The sequence below is a fragment of the Oncorhynchus kisutch genome, unplaced genomic scaffold, assembly GCF_002021735.2.
Source record: "Oncorhynchus kisutch isolate 150728-3 unplaced genomic scaffold, Okis_V2 Okis02a-Okis13b_hom, whole genome shotgun sequence".
Lineage (NCBI taxonomy): Eukaryota > Metazoa > Chordata > Actinopteri > Salmoniformes > Salmonidae > Oncorhynchus > Oncorhynchus kisutch.
The window spans coordinates 238,158-254,232 of record NW_022261979.1 but is presented as its reverse complement, the minus strand read 5'-3'; the positions used below and the strand labels follow the sequence as shown (position 1 = coordinate 254,232).

General features: G+C 46.0%; 1 protein-coding gene across 2 annotated transcripts in view; it reads left to right on the top strand.

Annotated features, from left to right (window-relative positions):
- galnt1 (UDP-N-acetyl-alpha-D-galactosamine:polypeptide N-acetylgalactosaminyltransferase 1) overlaps positions 1-16,075 on the top strand; it is a 71,537-nt gene that overhangs the window by 33,606 nt on the left and 21,856 nt on the right. For both annotated transcript variants that reach the window (XM_031812197.1, XM_031812198.1), the window contains 2 exons: positions 10,224-10,363; positions 10,465-10,633. In XM_031812197.1, the coding sequence (XP_031668057.1) occupies positions 10,225-10,363; positions 10,465-10,633 (308 nt within the window). In that variant the 5' untranslated portion in view covers position 10,224. The remainder of the gene's footprint in view (positions 1-10,223; positions 10,364-10,464; positions 10,634-16,075) is intronic.

The following is a 16,075-nucleotide window of genomic DNA, read 5'->3' as shown; positions in this document are numbered from 1 at the left end:
AGAAATAGCCGACGCGTTATAATTCCTGTAATAACTTGCGGCAGAACTTGAAAGGGGTTCCTTCATTATTTTACCGTTCATGTCTTCCATACAGAATGTCTTGATCTACTTCAGATAAGGTCTGTGTTTCGTGCAGGCTTAAACCGCCTCTGTTCATGTCTTCCATAGAGAATGTCTTGATCTACTTCCAATAAGGTCTGTGTTTCGTGCTTAAACCGCCTCTGTTCATGTCTTCCATAGAGAATGTCTTGATCTACTTCCAATAAGGTCTGTGTTTCGTGCTTAAACCGCCTCTGTTCATGTCTTCCATAGAGAATGTCTTGATCTACTTCAGATAAGGTCTGTGTTTCGTGCTTAAACCGCCTCTGTTCATGTCTTCCATAGAGAATGTCTTGATCTACTTCAGATAAGGTCTGTGTTTCGTGCTTAAACCGCCTCTGTTCATGTCTTCCATAGAGAATGTCTTGATCTACTTCCAATAAGGTCTGTGTTTCGTGCTTAAACCACCTCTGTTCATGTCTTCCATAGAGAATGTCTTGATCTACTTCAGATAAGGTCTGTGTTTCGTGCTTAAACCACCTCTGTTCATGTCTTCCATAGAGAATGTCTTGATCTACTTCCCATAAGGTCTGTGTTTCGTGCTTAAACCACCTCTGCGTTTTGATACCCGTGTAAATCTCACTAGGATAAGGTAACGATTGTCAACATATATTCATAGATCCACTCTACAAAAAAATGATCTTCGCTTATATTTTGCCAATATTGATCAGAGTTACCTTGTCCTATGGATATCTACACAGTTATAAAATTGGCAAGGTGGTAGGCTTACACGAAACACAGACCTTATTTTAAGTGAGTCTAAAAATATCCTATGGAATAAATGAATAAAGGAACAGATTTTCAGATTTTGCTAGAAGGTGTCATGGGAAATATGACTCGCACTCTGGTAGTCAATTCTTACCATGTCCATTATTAAAATAGGATTTCCTGCATATAGAAATGACAGTTTTTGTTTTCAACATTCATCACAGGTAACTTCAACTCTATTTTTATTCAAACAGTTGAGAGTATTTGTCTCCTAAGCAGACTCTTCAGTATCATTGTCACTTCAGAGCTGTGTGTGTTTTACAGATGGCAGAGAAAAGCAGAGCACCAGTGTGGGACTATTACATGGAATTGGCACCAGGGAAAGCAAGGTGTCTTATTAGTGATAAAGATGTAAGCATGGGGTCAGCAACGGCTAAATCAAAACATACCACCAACCTGTGGAATCACCTTAAGAACACCCATCCAAAAGCCCATAATATGGATTATATTAAGTTCAAATAAAAGTGTTAATTGTTCATTCAGTATTGTTGCAATTGTCATTATTACAAAAATGTGTGTGCTTGTGTGTGTGTGTGTGTGTGTGTGTGTGTGTGTGTGTGTGTGTGTGTGTGTGTGTGTGTGTGTGTGTGTGTGTGTGTGTGTGTGTGTGTGTGTGTGTGTGTGTGTGTGTGTATATATATAATTTTATATATAAATACATTTTTTTTTAAGTCGGCAGATTAAATCGGTATCAGTTTTTTTGTCCTCCAATAATCGGTATCGGTATCGGCATTGAAAATCATAATCGGCCGACCTCTAGTGTGCGCGTGTGCGTGTCTCAGTGTGTGTGTATGTCGTATTAGGTCAGTGAAGTTCACATGAGGTCAGTGTGAGCTGGTATTGGCCCAGCTCCCACATTAGAGACAGAGTGACAGAGAGAGTGTGACAGAGAGAGAGTGACAGAGAGAGAGTGACAGAGAGAGAGTGAGGGAGAGTGAGAAGCAAGAAAGAGAGGAGCGAGAGAGAAAGCGAGAGAGAGAAAGAGAGGAGAGAGAGAAAGAGGAGAGAGAGAAAGAGAGGAGAGAGAGAAAGAGAGGAGAGAGAGAAAGAGAGAAGGAGAGAGAGGAGAGAGAGAGAAAGAGAAAGAGAGGAGAGAGAGAGAAAGAGAGGAGCGAGAGAGAGAAAGAGAGGAGAGAGAGCGAGAACGAGAGAAGAGAGAGAGAGAGCGAGAGAGAGAAAGAGAGGAGAGAGAGGTAATAAGATGAACACCAGGAAGTTAACCTCAAACCTCCTCATCATGTTACATAGAGAAAAGGCTAGTAGGAGAACGAGAGAGAAAATGATAAAGAACAGAGTTTGTTTGGAAAAGACTAAAGATGAGAGAGTGAGCCAGAAATAAGAAGCAGAGATGTATTTTTAGTGAGGAGGAGACCTAGTCAGGGGTCGCTCTCTGCCCATGCTTTGTCACTCAGCTGTGAGGAGTAACAACGTTGTGTGCGAACACGCTGCGCCAGATAACACACATCCATGAACAACACTCACTCTCTCTCTTTCACGAACACACATCCTCTTAAACACACACACACACTTCTCTCCACCAGGCCACCGTACTCTGCCCAGTGGAGGGGCCAGTGAGGATAGAGTAAGACAGGGAGAGGTAGAAGAGGAGACAAAAGCGTATCAAGCTGTACTATACCGTTGATGAAATGAAACATTTAAAGGTCAAGCTCCTGAGCTCTTAGGAGGAAATATCGTCTCTGGTAACTGTAGACTCTGGCCCTGAGGAAGCCTGGCCTGTTCATTCACTGTGAACTCTATAGAGGGGAGGAGATGTTGGCAGGCTGACTGCAGAATTGCTTTCCTCCTCTTGAAACCTGAGAGGCACGAGACAGAGAGAGAGAGAGAGAGAGGAGAGCACTGCACAGTTAAGGAGAGAGAGAGAGAGAGGAGAGCAACTGGCCACAGTTAGAGAGAGAGAGAGAGAGAGATAGAGAGAGCACTGCAGCAGTTAAAGGGAGAGAGAGAGAGAGAGGAGAAGGCACTGCACAGTTAAAGGAGAGAGAGAGAGAGGAGGAAGCACTGGCACAGTTAGAGAGAGAGAGAGAGAGGAGAGCACTGCGAAGAACAGTTAGAGAGAGGAGAGAGAGAGAGAGAGAGAGAGAGAGAGAGGAGAGCAGCTGAGCAACAGTAAAGGGAGAGAGAGAGGAGAGAGAGAGTCACTGCACAGTTAGAGAGAGAGAGAGGAGAGGAGAGCACTGCACAGTTATGAGAGAGGAGAGAGAGAGAGAGGAGAGCACTGCACAGTTAAAGGAGAGAGAGAGGAAGCACTGCACAGTTAAAGGGAGAGAGAGAGAGAGAGAGGCACTGCACAGTTAGAGAGAGAGAGAGAGAGAGAGAGAGCACTGCACAGTTAAAGGAGAGAGAGAGAGAGAGGAGAGCACTGCACATTAGAGAGAGAGAGAGAGAGAGGAGAGCACTGCAACATTTAGAGAGAGAGAGAGGAGAGCACTGCACAGTTAAGGAGAGAGAGAGGAGAGGAAGCACTGCACACAGTTAGGAGAGAGAGAGAGAGAGGAGAGAGCACTGCACAGTTAAAGGAGAGAGAGAGGAGAGCACTGCACAGTTAGAGAGAGAGAGAGAGAGAGGAGAGCACTGCACAGTTAGAGAGAGAGAGAGAGAGGAGACCACTGCACAGTTAAGAGAAGACAGAGAGAGAGAGGAGAGCACTGCACAGTTAGAGAGGAGAGAGAGAGAGAGAGGAGACTGCACAGTTAGAGAGAGAGAGAGAGGAGACACTGCCACTGCACAGTTAGAGAGAGAGAGAGAGAGAGAGGAGACCACTGCACAGTTTCTAGAGAGACAGAGAGATGGTGAGTGAACAGAAAACTGAATATAAAGAAAGGCACATAGAAAGAGGGACAGGGAGCTGAGTCACACGAACACCGAACACACACACAGGACATTGACAGAGAGAGAGAGACTATACTGTGCTTGTTTTGGGCTGTTTCTTAAAATGAAGAGGTGACCTCTAAGAGAGAACTGATAACCACACAGCGATAAGAGGTGGGAGAGGACAGGTGGTTAGGACAAGGGTGTGTTAACCNACGGAGAAACCATGACAACCTCATCACAACCATTATAACACGGACGAAACCATGACAACCTCCATAACAAACCAATATAACACGGAGAAACCATGAAAACCTCATATCAACCATATAAACAGATGGAAACCTGACAAACCTCATCACAAACCATATAACACGGAGAAACCATGACAACATAACAACCATATAACACAATTGTCTGCTTGTGTGTGTGCTTGTGTGTTTGAGAGAGGTTGTGTGTGTGTGTGTGCGCGCTAGAGGTTGACCGATTAATCGGAATGGCCGATTAATTAGGGCTGATTTCAAGTTTTCATAGCGATCAGAAATCTGTATTTTTGAGCGCCGATTTTGCAGATTCTAATTGTTTTTAATTATATTTTTTTACAACTCTATTTAACTAGGCAAGTCAGTTAAGAACACTTTCTTATTTTCACTGATGGCCTAGGAACGGTGGGTTAACTGCCTTGTTCAGGGGCAGAACAACAGATTTTTACCTTGTCAGCTCGGGGATTCGATCTTGCAACCTTACAGTTAACTAGTCCAACGCTCTAACCACCTGATTACCACCTGAGGCTGCCTGTTACGTGAATGCAGTAAGCCAAGGTAAGTTGCTAGCTAGTATTAAACTTATCTTATAATAAACAATCAATCAACGACTGTCGTTGCTCCAATGTGTACCTAACCATAAACATCAATGCCTTTCTTAAAATCAATACACAGAATTATATATTTTTAAACCTGCATATTTAGCTAAAAGAAATCCAGGTTAGCAGGCAATATTAACCAGGTGAAATTGTGTCACTTCTCTTGCGTTCATTACACGCAGAGTCAGGGTATATGCAACAGTTTGGGCCGCCTGGCTCTTTGTGAACTAATTTGCCAGAATTGTATGTAATAATGACATAACATTGAAGGTTGTGCAATGTAACAGGAATATTTAGACTCATGGATGCCACCCGTTAGATAAAATACGGAACGGAATAAACATTTTGTTTTCGAGGTGATAGTTTCCGGATTTGACCAAAGGCTCGTATTTCTGTGTGTTTATTATAGTTAAGTCTATGATTTGATATTTGATAGCGCAGTCTGATTGAGGGGTGGTAGGCAGCAGCAGGCTCGTAATAGTCAAAGGTATATGGTTTAGAGAGAAATAGCCGACGCGTTATAATTCTTGTAATAACTTGCGGCAGAACTTGAAAGGGGTTCCTTCATTATTTTACCGTTCATGTCTTCCATACAGAATGTCTTGATCTACTTCAGATAAGGTCTGTGTTTCGTGCAGGCTTAAACCGCCTCTGTTCATGTCTTCCATAGAGAATGTCTTGATCTACTTCCAATAAGGTCTGTGTTTCGTGCTTAAACCGCCCTCTGTTCATGTCTTCCATAGAGAATGTCTTGATCTACTTCCAATAAGGTCTGTGTTTCGTGCTTAAACCGCCTCTGTTCATGTCTTCCATAGAGAATGTCTTGATCTACTTCAGATAAGGTCTGTGTTTCGTGCTTAAACCGCCTCTGTTCATGTCTTCCATAGAGAATGTCTTGATCTACTTCAGATAAGGTCTGTGTTTCGTGCTTAAACCGCCTCTGTTCATGTCTTCCATAGAGAATGTCTTGATCTACTTCCAATAAGGTCTGTGTTTCGTGCTTAAACCACCTCTGTTCATGTCTTCCATAGAGAATGTCTTGATCTACTTCAGATAAGGTCTGTGTTTCGTGCTTAAACCACCTCTGTTCATGTCTTCCATAGAGAATGTCTTGATCTACTTCCAATAAGGTCTGTGTTTCGTGCTTAAACCACCTCTGCGTTTTGATACCCGTGTAAATCTCACTAGGATAAGGTAACGATTGTCAACATATATTCATAGATCCACTCTACAAAAAAATGATCTTCGCTTATATTTTGCCAATATTGATCAGAGTTACCTTGTCCTATGGATATCTACACAGTTATAAAATTGGCAAGGTGGTAAGCTTAAACGAAACACAGACCTTATTTTAAGTGAGTCTAAAAATATCCTATGGAATAAATGAATAAAGGAACGGATTTTCAGATTTTGCTAGAAGGTGTCATGGGAAATATGACTCGCACTCTGGTAGTCAATTCTTACCATGTCCATTATTAAAATAGGATTTCCTGCATATAGAAATGACAGTTTTTGTTTTCAACATTCATCACAGGTAACTTCAACTCTATTTTTATTCAAACAGTTGAGAGTATTTGTCTCCTAAGCAGACTCTTCAGTATCATTGTCACTTCAGAGCTGTGTGTGTTTTACAGATGGCAGAGAAAAGCAGAGCACCAGTGTGGGACTATTACATGGAATTGGCACCAGGGAAAGCAAGGTGTCTTATTAGTGATAAAGATGTAAGCATGGGGTCAGCAACGGCTAAATCAAAACATACCACCAACCTGTGGAATCACCTTAAGAACACCCATCCAAAAGCCCATAATATGGATTATATTAAGTTCAAATAAAAGTGTTAATTGTTCATTCAGTATTGTTGCAATTGTCATTATTACAAAAATGTGTGTGCTTGTGTGTGTGTGTGTGTGTGTGTGTGTGTGTGTGTGTGTGTGTGTGTGTGTGTGTGTGTGTGTGTGTGTGTGTGTGTGTGTGTGTGTGTGTGTGTGTGTGTGTGTGTGTGTGTGTGTGTGTGTGTGTGTATATATAATTTTATATATAAATACATTTTTTTTTAAGTCGGCAGATTAAATCGGTATCAGTTTTTTTGTCCTCCAATAATCGGTATCGGTATCGGCATTGAAAATCATAATCGGCCGACCTCTAGTGTGCGCGTGTGCGTGTCTCAGTGTGTGTGTATGTCGTATTAGGTCAGTGAAGTTCACATGAGGTCAGTGTGAGCTGGTATTGGCCCAGCTCCCACATTAGAGACAGAGTGACAGAGAGAGTGTGACAGAGAGAGAGTGACAGAGAGAGAGTGACAGAGAGAGAGTGAGGGAGAGTGAGAAGCAAGAAAGAGAGGAGCGAGAGAGAAAGCGAGAGAGAGAAAGAGAGGAGAGAGAGAAAGAGGAGAGAGAGAAAGAGAGGAGAGAGAGAAAGAGAGGAGAGAGAGAAAGAGAGAAGGAGAGAGGAGAGAGGAGAGAGAGAGAAAGAGAAAGAGAGGAGAGAGAGAGAAAGAGAGGAGCGAGAGAGAGAAAGAGAGGAGAGAGAGCGAGAACGAGAGAAGAGAGAGAGAGAGCGAGAGAGAGAAAAGTTACATAGAGAAAAGGCTAGTAGGAGAACGAGAGAGAAAATGATAAAGAACAGAGTTTGTTTGGAAAAGACTAAAGATGAGAGAGTGAGCCAGAAATAAGAAGCAGAGATGTATTTTTAGTGAGGAGGAGACCTAGTCAGGGGTCGCTCTCTGCCCATGCTTTGTCACTCAGCTGTGAGGAGTAACAACGTTGTGTGCGAACACGCTGCGCCAGATAACACACATCCATCCATGAACAACACTCACTCTCTCTCTTTCACGAACACACATCCTCTTAAACACACACACACACTTCTCTCCACCAGGCCACCGTACTCTGCCCAGTGGAGGGGCCAGTGAGGATAGAGTAAGACAGGGAGAGGTAGAAGAGGAGACAAAAGCGTATCAAGCTGTACTATACCGTTGATGAAATGAAACATTTAAAGGTCAAGCTCCTGAGCTCTTAGGAGGAAATATCGTCTCTGGTAACTGTAGACTCTGGCCCTGAGGAAGCCTGGCCTGTTCATTCACTGTGAACTCTATAGAGGGGAGGAGATGTTGGCAGGCTGACTGCAGAATGGCTTTCCTCCTCTTGAAACCTGAGAGGCACGTGACAGAGAGAGAGAGAGAGAGGAGAGCACTGCACAGTTAAAGGAGAGAGAGAGAGAGAGGAGAGCACTGCACAGTTAGAGAGAGAGAGAGAGGAGAGCACTGCACAGTTAAAAGGAGAGAGAGAGAGAGAGAGGAGAGCACTGCACAGTTAGAGAGAGAGAGAGAGAGAGAGAGGAGAGCACTGCACAGTTAAAGGAGAGAGAGAGAGAGAGGAGAGCACTGCACAGTTAGAGAAGAGAGAGAGAGGAGAGCACTGCACAGTTAGAGAGAGAGAGAGAGAGAGAGAGAGAGAGAGCACTGCACAGTTAAAGGAGAGAGAGAGAGAGGAGAGCACTGCACAGTTAGAGAGAGAGAGAGAGAGGAGAGCACTGCACAGTTAGAGAGAGAGAGAGAGAGAGGAGAGCACTGCACAGTTAAAGGAGAGAGAGAGAGAGAGGAGAGCACTGCACAGTTAGAGAGAGAGAGAGGAGAGAGCACTGCACAGTTAAAGGAGAGAGAGAGGAGAGCACTGCACAGTTAAAGGAGAGAGAGAGAGAGAGGAGAGCACTGCACAGTTAGAGAGAGAGAGAGAGGAGAGCACTGCACAGTTAAAGGAGAGAGAGAGAGAGAGGAGAGCACTGCACAGTTAGAGAGAGAGAGAGAGAGAGGAGAGCACTGCACAGTTAGAGAGAGAGAGAGAGAGAGAGGAGAGCACTGCACAGTTAAAGGAGAGAGAGAGAGAGGAGAGCACTGCACAGTTAGAGAGAGAGAGAGAGAGAGAGGAGAGCACTGCACAGTTAGAGAGAGAGAGGAGAGCACTGCACAGTTAAAGGAGAGAGAGAGAGAGAGGAGAGCACTGCACAGTTAGAGAGAGAGAGAGAGAGAGGAGAGAGCACTGCACAGTTAAAGGAGAGAGAGAGGAGAGCACTGCACAGTTAGAGAGAGAGAGAGAGAGAGGAGAGCACTGCACAGTTAGAGAGAGAGAGAGAGGAGACCACTGCACAGTTAGAGAGAGACAGAGAGAGAGAGGAGAGCACTGCACAGTTAGAGAGAGAGAGAGAGGAGAGCACTGCACAGTTAGAGAGAGAGAGAGAGGAGACCACTGCACAGTTAGAGAGAGAGAGAGAGAGAGAGGAGACCACTGCACAGTTAGAGAGAGACAGAGAGATGGTGAGTGAACAGAAACTGAAATAGAAAGAAAGGCACATAGAAAGAGGGGACAAGGGAGCTGAGTCACACGAACACACGAACACACACACAGGAAGTGACAGAGAGAGAGAGACTATACTGTGCTTGTTTTGGGCTGTTTCTTAAAATGAAGAGGTGACCTCTAGAGAGAGAACTGATAACCACACAGCAGATAAGAGGTGGGAGAGGACAGGTGGTTAGGACAGGGTGTGTTAACCACACGGCAGATAAGAGATGGGAGAGGACAGGTGGTTAGGACAGGGTGTGTTGACCACACGGCGGATAAGAGATGGGAGAAGACAGGTGGATAGGACAGGGTGTGTTAACCACACGGCAGATAAGAGATGGGAGAGGACAGGAGGTTAGGACAGGGTGTGTTAACCACACGACAGATAAGAGATGGGAGAGGACAGGTGGTTAGGACAGGGTGTGTTAACCACACGACAGATAAGAGATGGGAGAGGACAGGTGGTTAGGACAGGGTGTGTTAACCACACAGCAGATAAGAGATGGGAGAGGACAGGAGGTTAGGACAGGGTGTGTTGACCACACGGCAGATAAGAGATGGGAGAGGACAGGTAGTTAGGACAGGGTGTGTTAACCACACGACAGATAAGAGATGGGAGAGGACAGTTGGTTAGGACAGGGTGTGTTAACCACTCGGCAGATAAGAGATGGGAGAGGACAGGTAGTTAGGACAGGGTGTGCTAACCACACGACAGATAAGAGATGGGAGAGGACAGGTAGTTAGGACGGGGTGTGTTAACCACACGGCAGATAAGAGATGGGAGAGGGAGAGGACAGGTGGTTAGGACAGGGTGTGTTTTGGTCAGCAGAGAAAAGAGAGAGACACGGAGAGATACGAGACAGGGAGAGAGAGAAAGAAAGCTTCAATTGATCCACTCTTAGAAAAAAGGGTTCCAAAATGGTGGTTCAGCTGTCCCCATGTAGAACCCTCTGTGGAAAAGGTTCTTCATGGAACCCAGAAGGGTTCACCTGGAAACCAAAAGGGTTTTACTAGGAACCAAAAATGTTTCTTCAAAGGGTTCTCCTATGGGGACAGCCGAAGAACCATTTTAGGTTCTAGATAGCACCTTTTTTTCTAAGAGTGCAAGGTGTGTGATTGTGCTGTTTGTGACTAGCCCTTTCTCTCTGTAACATAATGAGGAGGTCTGAGGTTAACTTCCTGGTGTTCATCTTATTACCTCTCTCGCTCGCTCTCTCTCCTCTCTCTCTCTCTCTCTCTCTCTCTCTCTCTCTCTCTCTCTCTCTCTCTCCTCTCTCTCTCTCTGTCTCTCTCCTCTCTCTCTCTCTCCTGTCTCTCTGTCTCTCTAGGATGCGGAGGTTTGCCTACTGTAAGGTGGTTCTGGCCACCTCCCTGGTGTGGGTGATGTTGGACATGTTCATCCTGCTCTACTTCAGCGAGTGTAACAAGTGTGATGACAAGAGGGAGAGGGGCCTGCCAGGCAGGGACGGTGAGCACACACACACATACACACAAACACATTGCACACTCATACTCACACACACACACTCACACCTCTCTCTCTCTCTCTCTCTCTCTGTGGTGTTGTAGATACAGTATTGCGTCCCAGGGAGGGTCCAGGAGAAGGAGGTAAACCTGTGGTGATTTCTAAAGAGAACCAGGAGAAGATGAAGGAGATGTTTAAGATCAACCAGTTTAACCTGATGGCCTCGGAGATGATCGCATTCAACAGAACCCTGCCTGATGTCCGCCTGGAGGGGTGAGTCTATAGCTGGTAATCCATCTTTATTGTCCATGTTACAACAAACAACAGATCCTCTCTAGTCTAGAGATAATCACCTACAACAGATCCTCTCTAGTCTAGAGATAATCACCTACAACAGATCCTCTCTAGTCTAGAGATAATCACCTACAACAGACTAATACCATATCTTTATTAAAGCTGTGCTATATTGTCCATGTTACAGCGAACAACAGATCCTCTATAGTTTAGAGATAATCACCTACAACAGATCCTGTCTAGTCTAGAGATAATGACCTACAACAGATCATCTCTAGTCTAGAGATAATCACCTACAACAGATCCTCTCTAGTCTAGAGATAATCACCTACAACAGAACCTCTATAGTCTAGAGATAATCACCTACAACAGATCCTCTCTAGTCTAGAGATAATCACCTACAACAGATCCTCTATAGTCTAGAGATAATCACCTACAACAGATCCTCTGTAGTCTAGAGATAATCACCTACAACAGATCCTCTCTAGTCTAGAGATAATCACCCACAACAGATCCTCTCTAGTCTAGAGATAATCACCCACAACAGATCCTCTATAGTCTAGAGATAATCACCTACAACAGATCCTCTGTAGTCTAGAGATAATCACCTACAACAGATCCTCTATAGTCTAGAGATAATCACCTACAACAGATCCTCTATAGTCTAGAGATAATCACCTACAACAGATCCTCTATAGTCTAGAGATAATCACCTACAACATATCCTCTGTAGTCTAGAGATAATCACCTACAACAGATCCTCTATAGTCTAGAGATAATCACCTACAACAGATCCTCTGTAGTCTAGAGATAATCACCTACAACAGATCCTCTATAGTCTAGAGATAATCACCTACAACAGACTAATACCATATCTTTATTAAAGCTGTGCTATATTGTCCATGTTACAGCGAACAACAGATCCTCTATAGTCTAGAGATAATGACCTACAACAGATCCTGTCTAGTCTAGAGATAATCACCTACAACAGATCCTGTCTAGTCTAGAGATAATGACCTACAACAGAACCTCTCTAGTCTAGAGATACTCACCTACAACAGATACTATCTAGTCTAGAGATAATCACCTACAACACACTAATACCATATCTTTTTTAAACTGTGCTTTATTGTCTATGTTACAGTGAACAACAGATCCTCTATAGTCTAGAGATAATCACCTACAACAGATCCTCTATAGTCTAGAGATAATCACCTACAACAGATCCTCTATAGTCTAGAGATAATCACCTACAACAGATCCTCTCTAGTCTAGAGATAATCACCTACAACAGATCCTGTCTAGTCTAGAGATAATCACCTACAACAGAACCTCTCTAGTCTAGAGATAATCACCTACAACATATCCTCTCTAGTCTAGAGATAATCATCTACAACAGATCCTCTGTAGTCTAGAGATAATCACCTACAACAGATCCTCTATAGTCTAGAGATAATCACCTACAACATATCCTCTATAGTCTAGAGATAATGACCTACAACAGATCCTGTCTAGTCTAGAGATAATCACCTACAACAGATCCTGTCTAGTCTAGAGATAATGACCTACAACAGAACCTCTCTAGTCTAGAGATACTCACCTACAACAGATACTATCTAGTCTAGAGATAATCACCTACAACAGACTAATAACATATCTTTATTAAAGCTGTGCTATATTGGCCTTATGCCACAAACCCCGAGGTGCCTTATTGATATTACAAACTGGTTACTAAGGTAATTAGAACATTAAAAATAATGTTTTTGTTACACCCATGGTATACAGTCTGATATACCACCACAGCTTTCAGCCAATCAGCAATCAGGCCTCAAACCAACCCATTTATATTTTAGCAATAAGTCCCAAGGGGGTGTGATATATGGCCAATATACCACGGCTAAGGGCTCTTCTTATTCCTGGATACAGCCCTTAGCCGTGATATATTGCCCATATATCACAAACCCTCGAGGTGCCTTATTGCTATTATAAACTGGTTACCAATATAATTAGAGCAGTGAAAATAAATGTTTTGTCATACCCATGGTATACGGTCTGATATACCACGGCTGTCAGCCAATCAGCATTCGGGGCCTGAACCAGACAGTTTTTAATATAATATAGATAATTGCAGTGATTTGGTATTAGGTTATTATTGATGATTATTAGTTATTGTTATGGTTTGTTAGTTAGTTACAGATGATTAGTTATAGGTCATTAGATATAGATGTTAGACAAATATCTGTTATTATCTAGTTTGTTATTGACGATTAGTTAAAGATGATTCGTTATAGATGAATCATTCTAGATTATGTTAATGACTCGACCTTCCAGGCGTATGAAAGATCTGTTTGTGTTCTTCATTTCAGCTGTCACATTATTTTACATTATGAAGCGTAGTTCCCCAGAACACATGAGTCTCTCTTCTGCAGCGCACATGAGATGAATTTACACTACAATTCACTATTAAACGTTTGCCACCCGATATCTTATAATGGCTTTCTGCCAGAAATCAAAGATCTCTGGATGAGTTTTCTGTACTGCTGCTAAATCTCTCCCTGTGCTTCCTTTAGCGTTTATATCTTCTACCTTTCTTCTCCCCTCTGATCCTCTAGCTATGCTTGTGTAACTTTATGAGCAGGATTTGCATTTGCGATTAGTTTATGTTCGTTTTCGCTCATTAGCGTTTAGCTAACAGCATCTATGTGATATAGCTATTAGTTTGTGCGAATTTTGTTAGCATCCTGGTATTAGAGGCCCAATGGGCTTGTCTTGTGTTTCTAGCGCCCCCTTGTGTGCTGTGCCGGTTATACCGTAAATCCCGGGATGAGAGAAGGTTGGGATGACAAACATCTGGATACCGCCCAAGCCTAACACACACACACACACACATCCTTGCCTGGAGTCAGACAGTGCACATTGATGTGTGAAATGTGTTTCTCTTTCTGAGCTTTAGTTGATTACTGAGAGTGTTTTGTCCCAGGCTCGTCTCCCTCCACCTGCTTTTCCAATTAACAGATAAGACTCAGTCAATAGCAGCAGTGACTGGGCTGGAGTTGGGCAGGGTGGGGGTGAAGCTGGGCTGGATAGGGATGGGGCTGGGTTGGGTGGGGGTGGAGCTGGGCTGGATAGGGGCTGGTCTGGTTGGGGGTGGAGCTAGACTGGGTAGGGTAGGGGTGGAACTGGGCTGGATAGGGGTGGGGCTGGGTAGGGCTGGCCTGGAGTAGGGCTGGGCAGGGCTGGCCTGGAACTGGTCCGGGTGGGGCTGGGTGGGGTTGGAGCTGGTCTGGGGCTGGGTGGGCCTGGAGCTGGTCTGGGGCTGGGTGGGTTTGGAGCTGGTCTGGAAGTGGGTGGGCCTGGAGCTGGTCTGGGAATGGGTGGAGCTGGTCTGGGGCTGGGTGGGCCTGGAGCTGGTCTGGGAATGGGTGGGCCTGGAGCTGGTCTGGGAATGGGTGGGGCTGAAGCTGGTCTGGGTCTGGGTGGGCCTGGAGCTGGTCTGGGAATGGGTGGGGCTGGAGCTGGTCTGGGTCTGGGTGGGCCTGGAGCTGGTCTGGGTCTGGGTGGGCCTGGAGCTGGGTGGGGCTGGAGCTGGTCTGGGTGGGGCTGGAGCTGGTTTGGGAATGGGTGGGGCTGGAGCTGGTCTGGGTGGGCCTGGAGCTGGTCTGGGAATGGGTGGGCCTGGAGCTGGTCTGGGAATAGGTGGGGCTGAATCTGGTCTGGGTCTGGGTGGGCCTGGAGCTGGTCTGGGAATGGGTGGGGCTGGAGGTGGTCTGGGTCTGGGTGGGCCTGGAGCTGGTCTGGGTCTGGGTGGGGCTGGAGCTGGTCTGGGTGGGGCTGGAGCTGGTTTGGGAATGGGTGGGGCTGGAGCTGGTCTGGGTGGGGCTGGAGCTGGTCTGGGATTGGGTGGGGCTGGAGCTGGAGCTGGTCTGGGATTGGGTGGGGCTGGGTGGGGCTGGAGCTGCTCTTTGGCTGGTTTGGGTGGGGTGGGAGTGGTGAGAAATCAGAGACAACACATTAAATCACATACTAGACCAGCATGAGCCAAGATCCCTTCTGATGCTTTATAATTCAACTGTTAGTATGGAGGTTGGCTGGGGAGGTCAGTAGGATACTGCCGTATTGTGTGTGTGTGTGTGTGTGTGTGCTCCAGAGTTCCCCGTGTTTAATCAGAACCAGTGTGCAGCCTGTACTGACCTCCCCCACAATGTACTGACCTCCCCCACAATGTACTGACCACCCCCACAATGTACTGACCTCCCCCACAATATACTGACCTCCCCCACAATATACTGACCTCCCCCACAATGTACTGACCTCCCCCACAATGTACTGACCTCCCCCACAATGTACTGACCTCCCCCACAATATACTGACCTCCCCCGCAATGTACTGACCTCCCCCACAATATACTGACCTCCCCCACAATGTACTGATCTCCTCCACAATGTACTGACCTCCCCCATAATGTACTGACCTCCCCCACAATGTACTGACCACCCCCACAATGTACTGACCTCCCCCACAATGTACTGCCTCATCCTCAGCCTGCAGCTACTCTCTCTTTCTCCATGTATCTCACACACACACAGACACACACTCTTGATGATGAGTTATAGACGTCATGTTTTCTGTCTGTCTCGGAGCATAGATCATGTCTGGAAAGTCATGCTACGAGCTCAACTGACGCAACTGTTTTACCCCCTCCCTAAGAGCAGAAACACACACACACACCACGATTGTGTGTGTGTGAGGTAATAGGTTCCAGAGACAGAGCAGCTGGAGGAGGGAAGGAATCCTCACCTCTTCTCTCACCTCTCCTCCCCTGCTACATTCCATCACTCTGAGGGAGGGGTGGGGAGAGAGGGAACATTCTGCAGGGGAGGGAGGTCAAGAGGAAGCAGGAGTGAGGGAGGGAGGGAGGGAGGGAGCAGGAGGGAGGGAGGGAGCAGGAGTGAGGGAGGGAGGGAGGGAGGGAGGGAGCAGGAGTGAGGGAGGGAGGGAGGGAGGGAGGGAGGGAGGGAGGGAGCAGGAGGGAGGGAGGGAGCAGGAGGGAGGGAGGGAGCAGGGGTGAGGGAGGGAGGGAGCAGGAGTGAGGGAGGGAGGGAGGCAGGGCTGGAGGGAGCAGGAGTGGGGGAGGGAGTGAGTGAGAGAGGGAGTGAGTGAGTGAGTGAGGGAGGGAGGGAGGGAGGGAGGGAGGGAGGGAGGGAGGGAGGGAGGGAGGGAGGGAGGGAGGGAGGGAGGGAGGGAGGGAGGGAGCAGGAGTGAGAGAGGGAGGGAGGGCGGGAGCAGGAGTGAGTGAGGGAGGTAGGGAGGGAGGAGGTTCATCATCATGAAAGACCCTTCTGTGTGTGTTCTGTATGTGTTCTCTGTGTGTGTGTGTGTGTTCTGTATGTGTTCTCTGTGTGTGTGTGTGTGTGTGTGTTT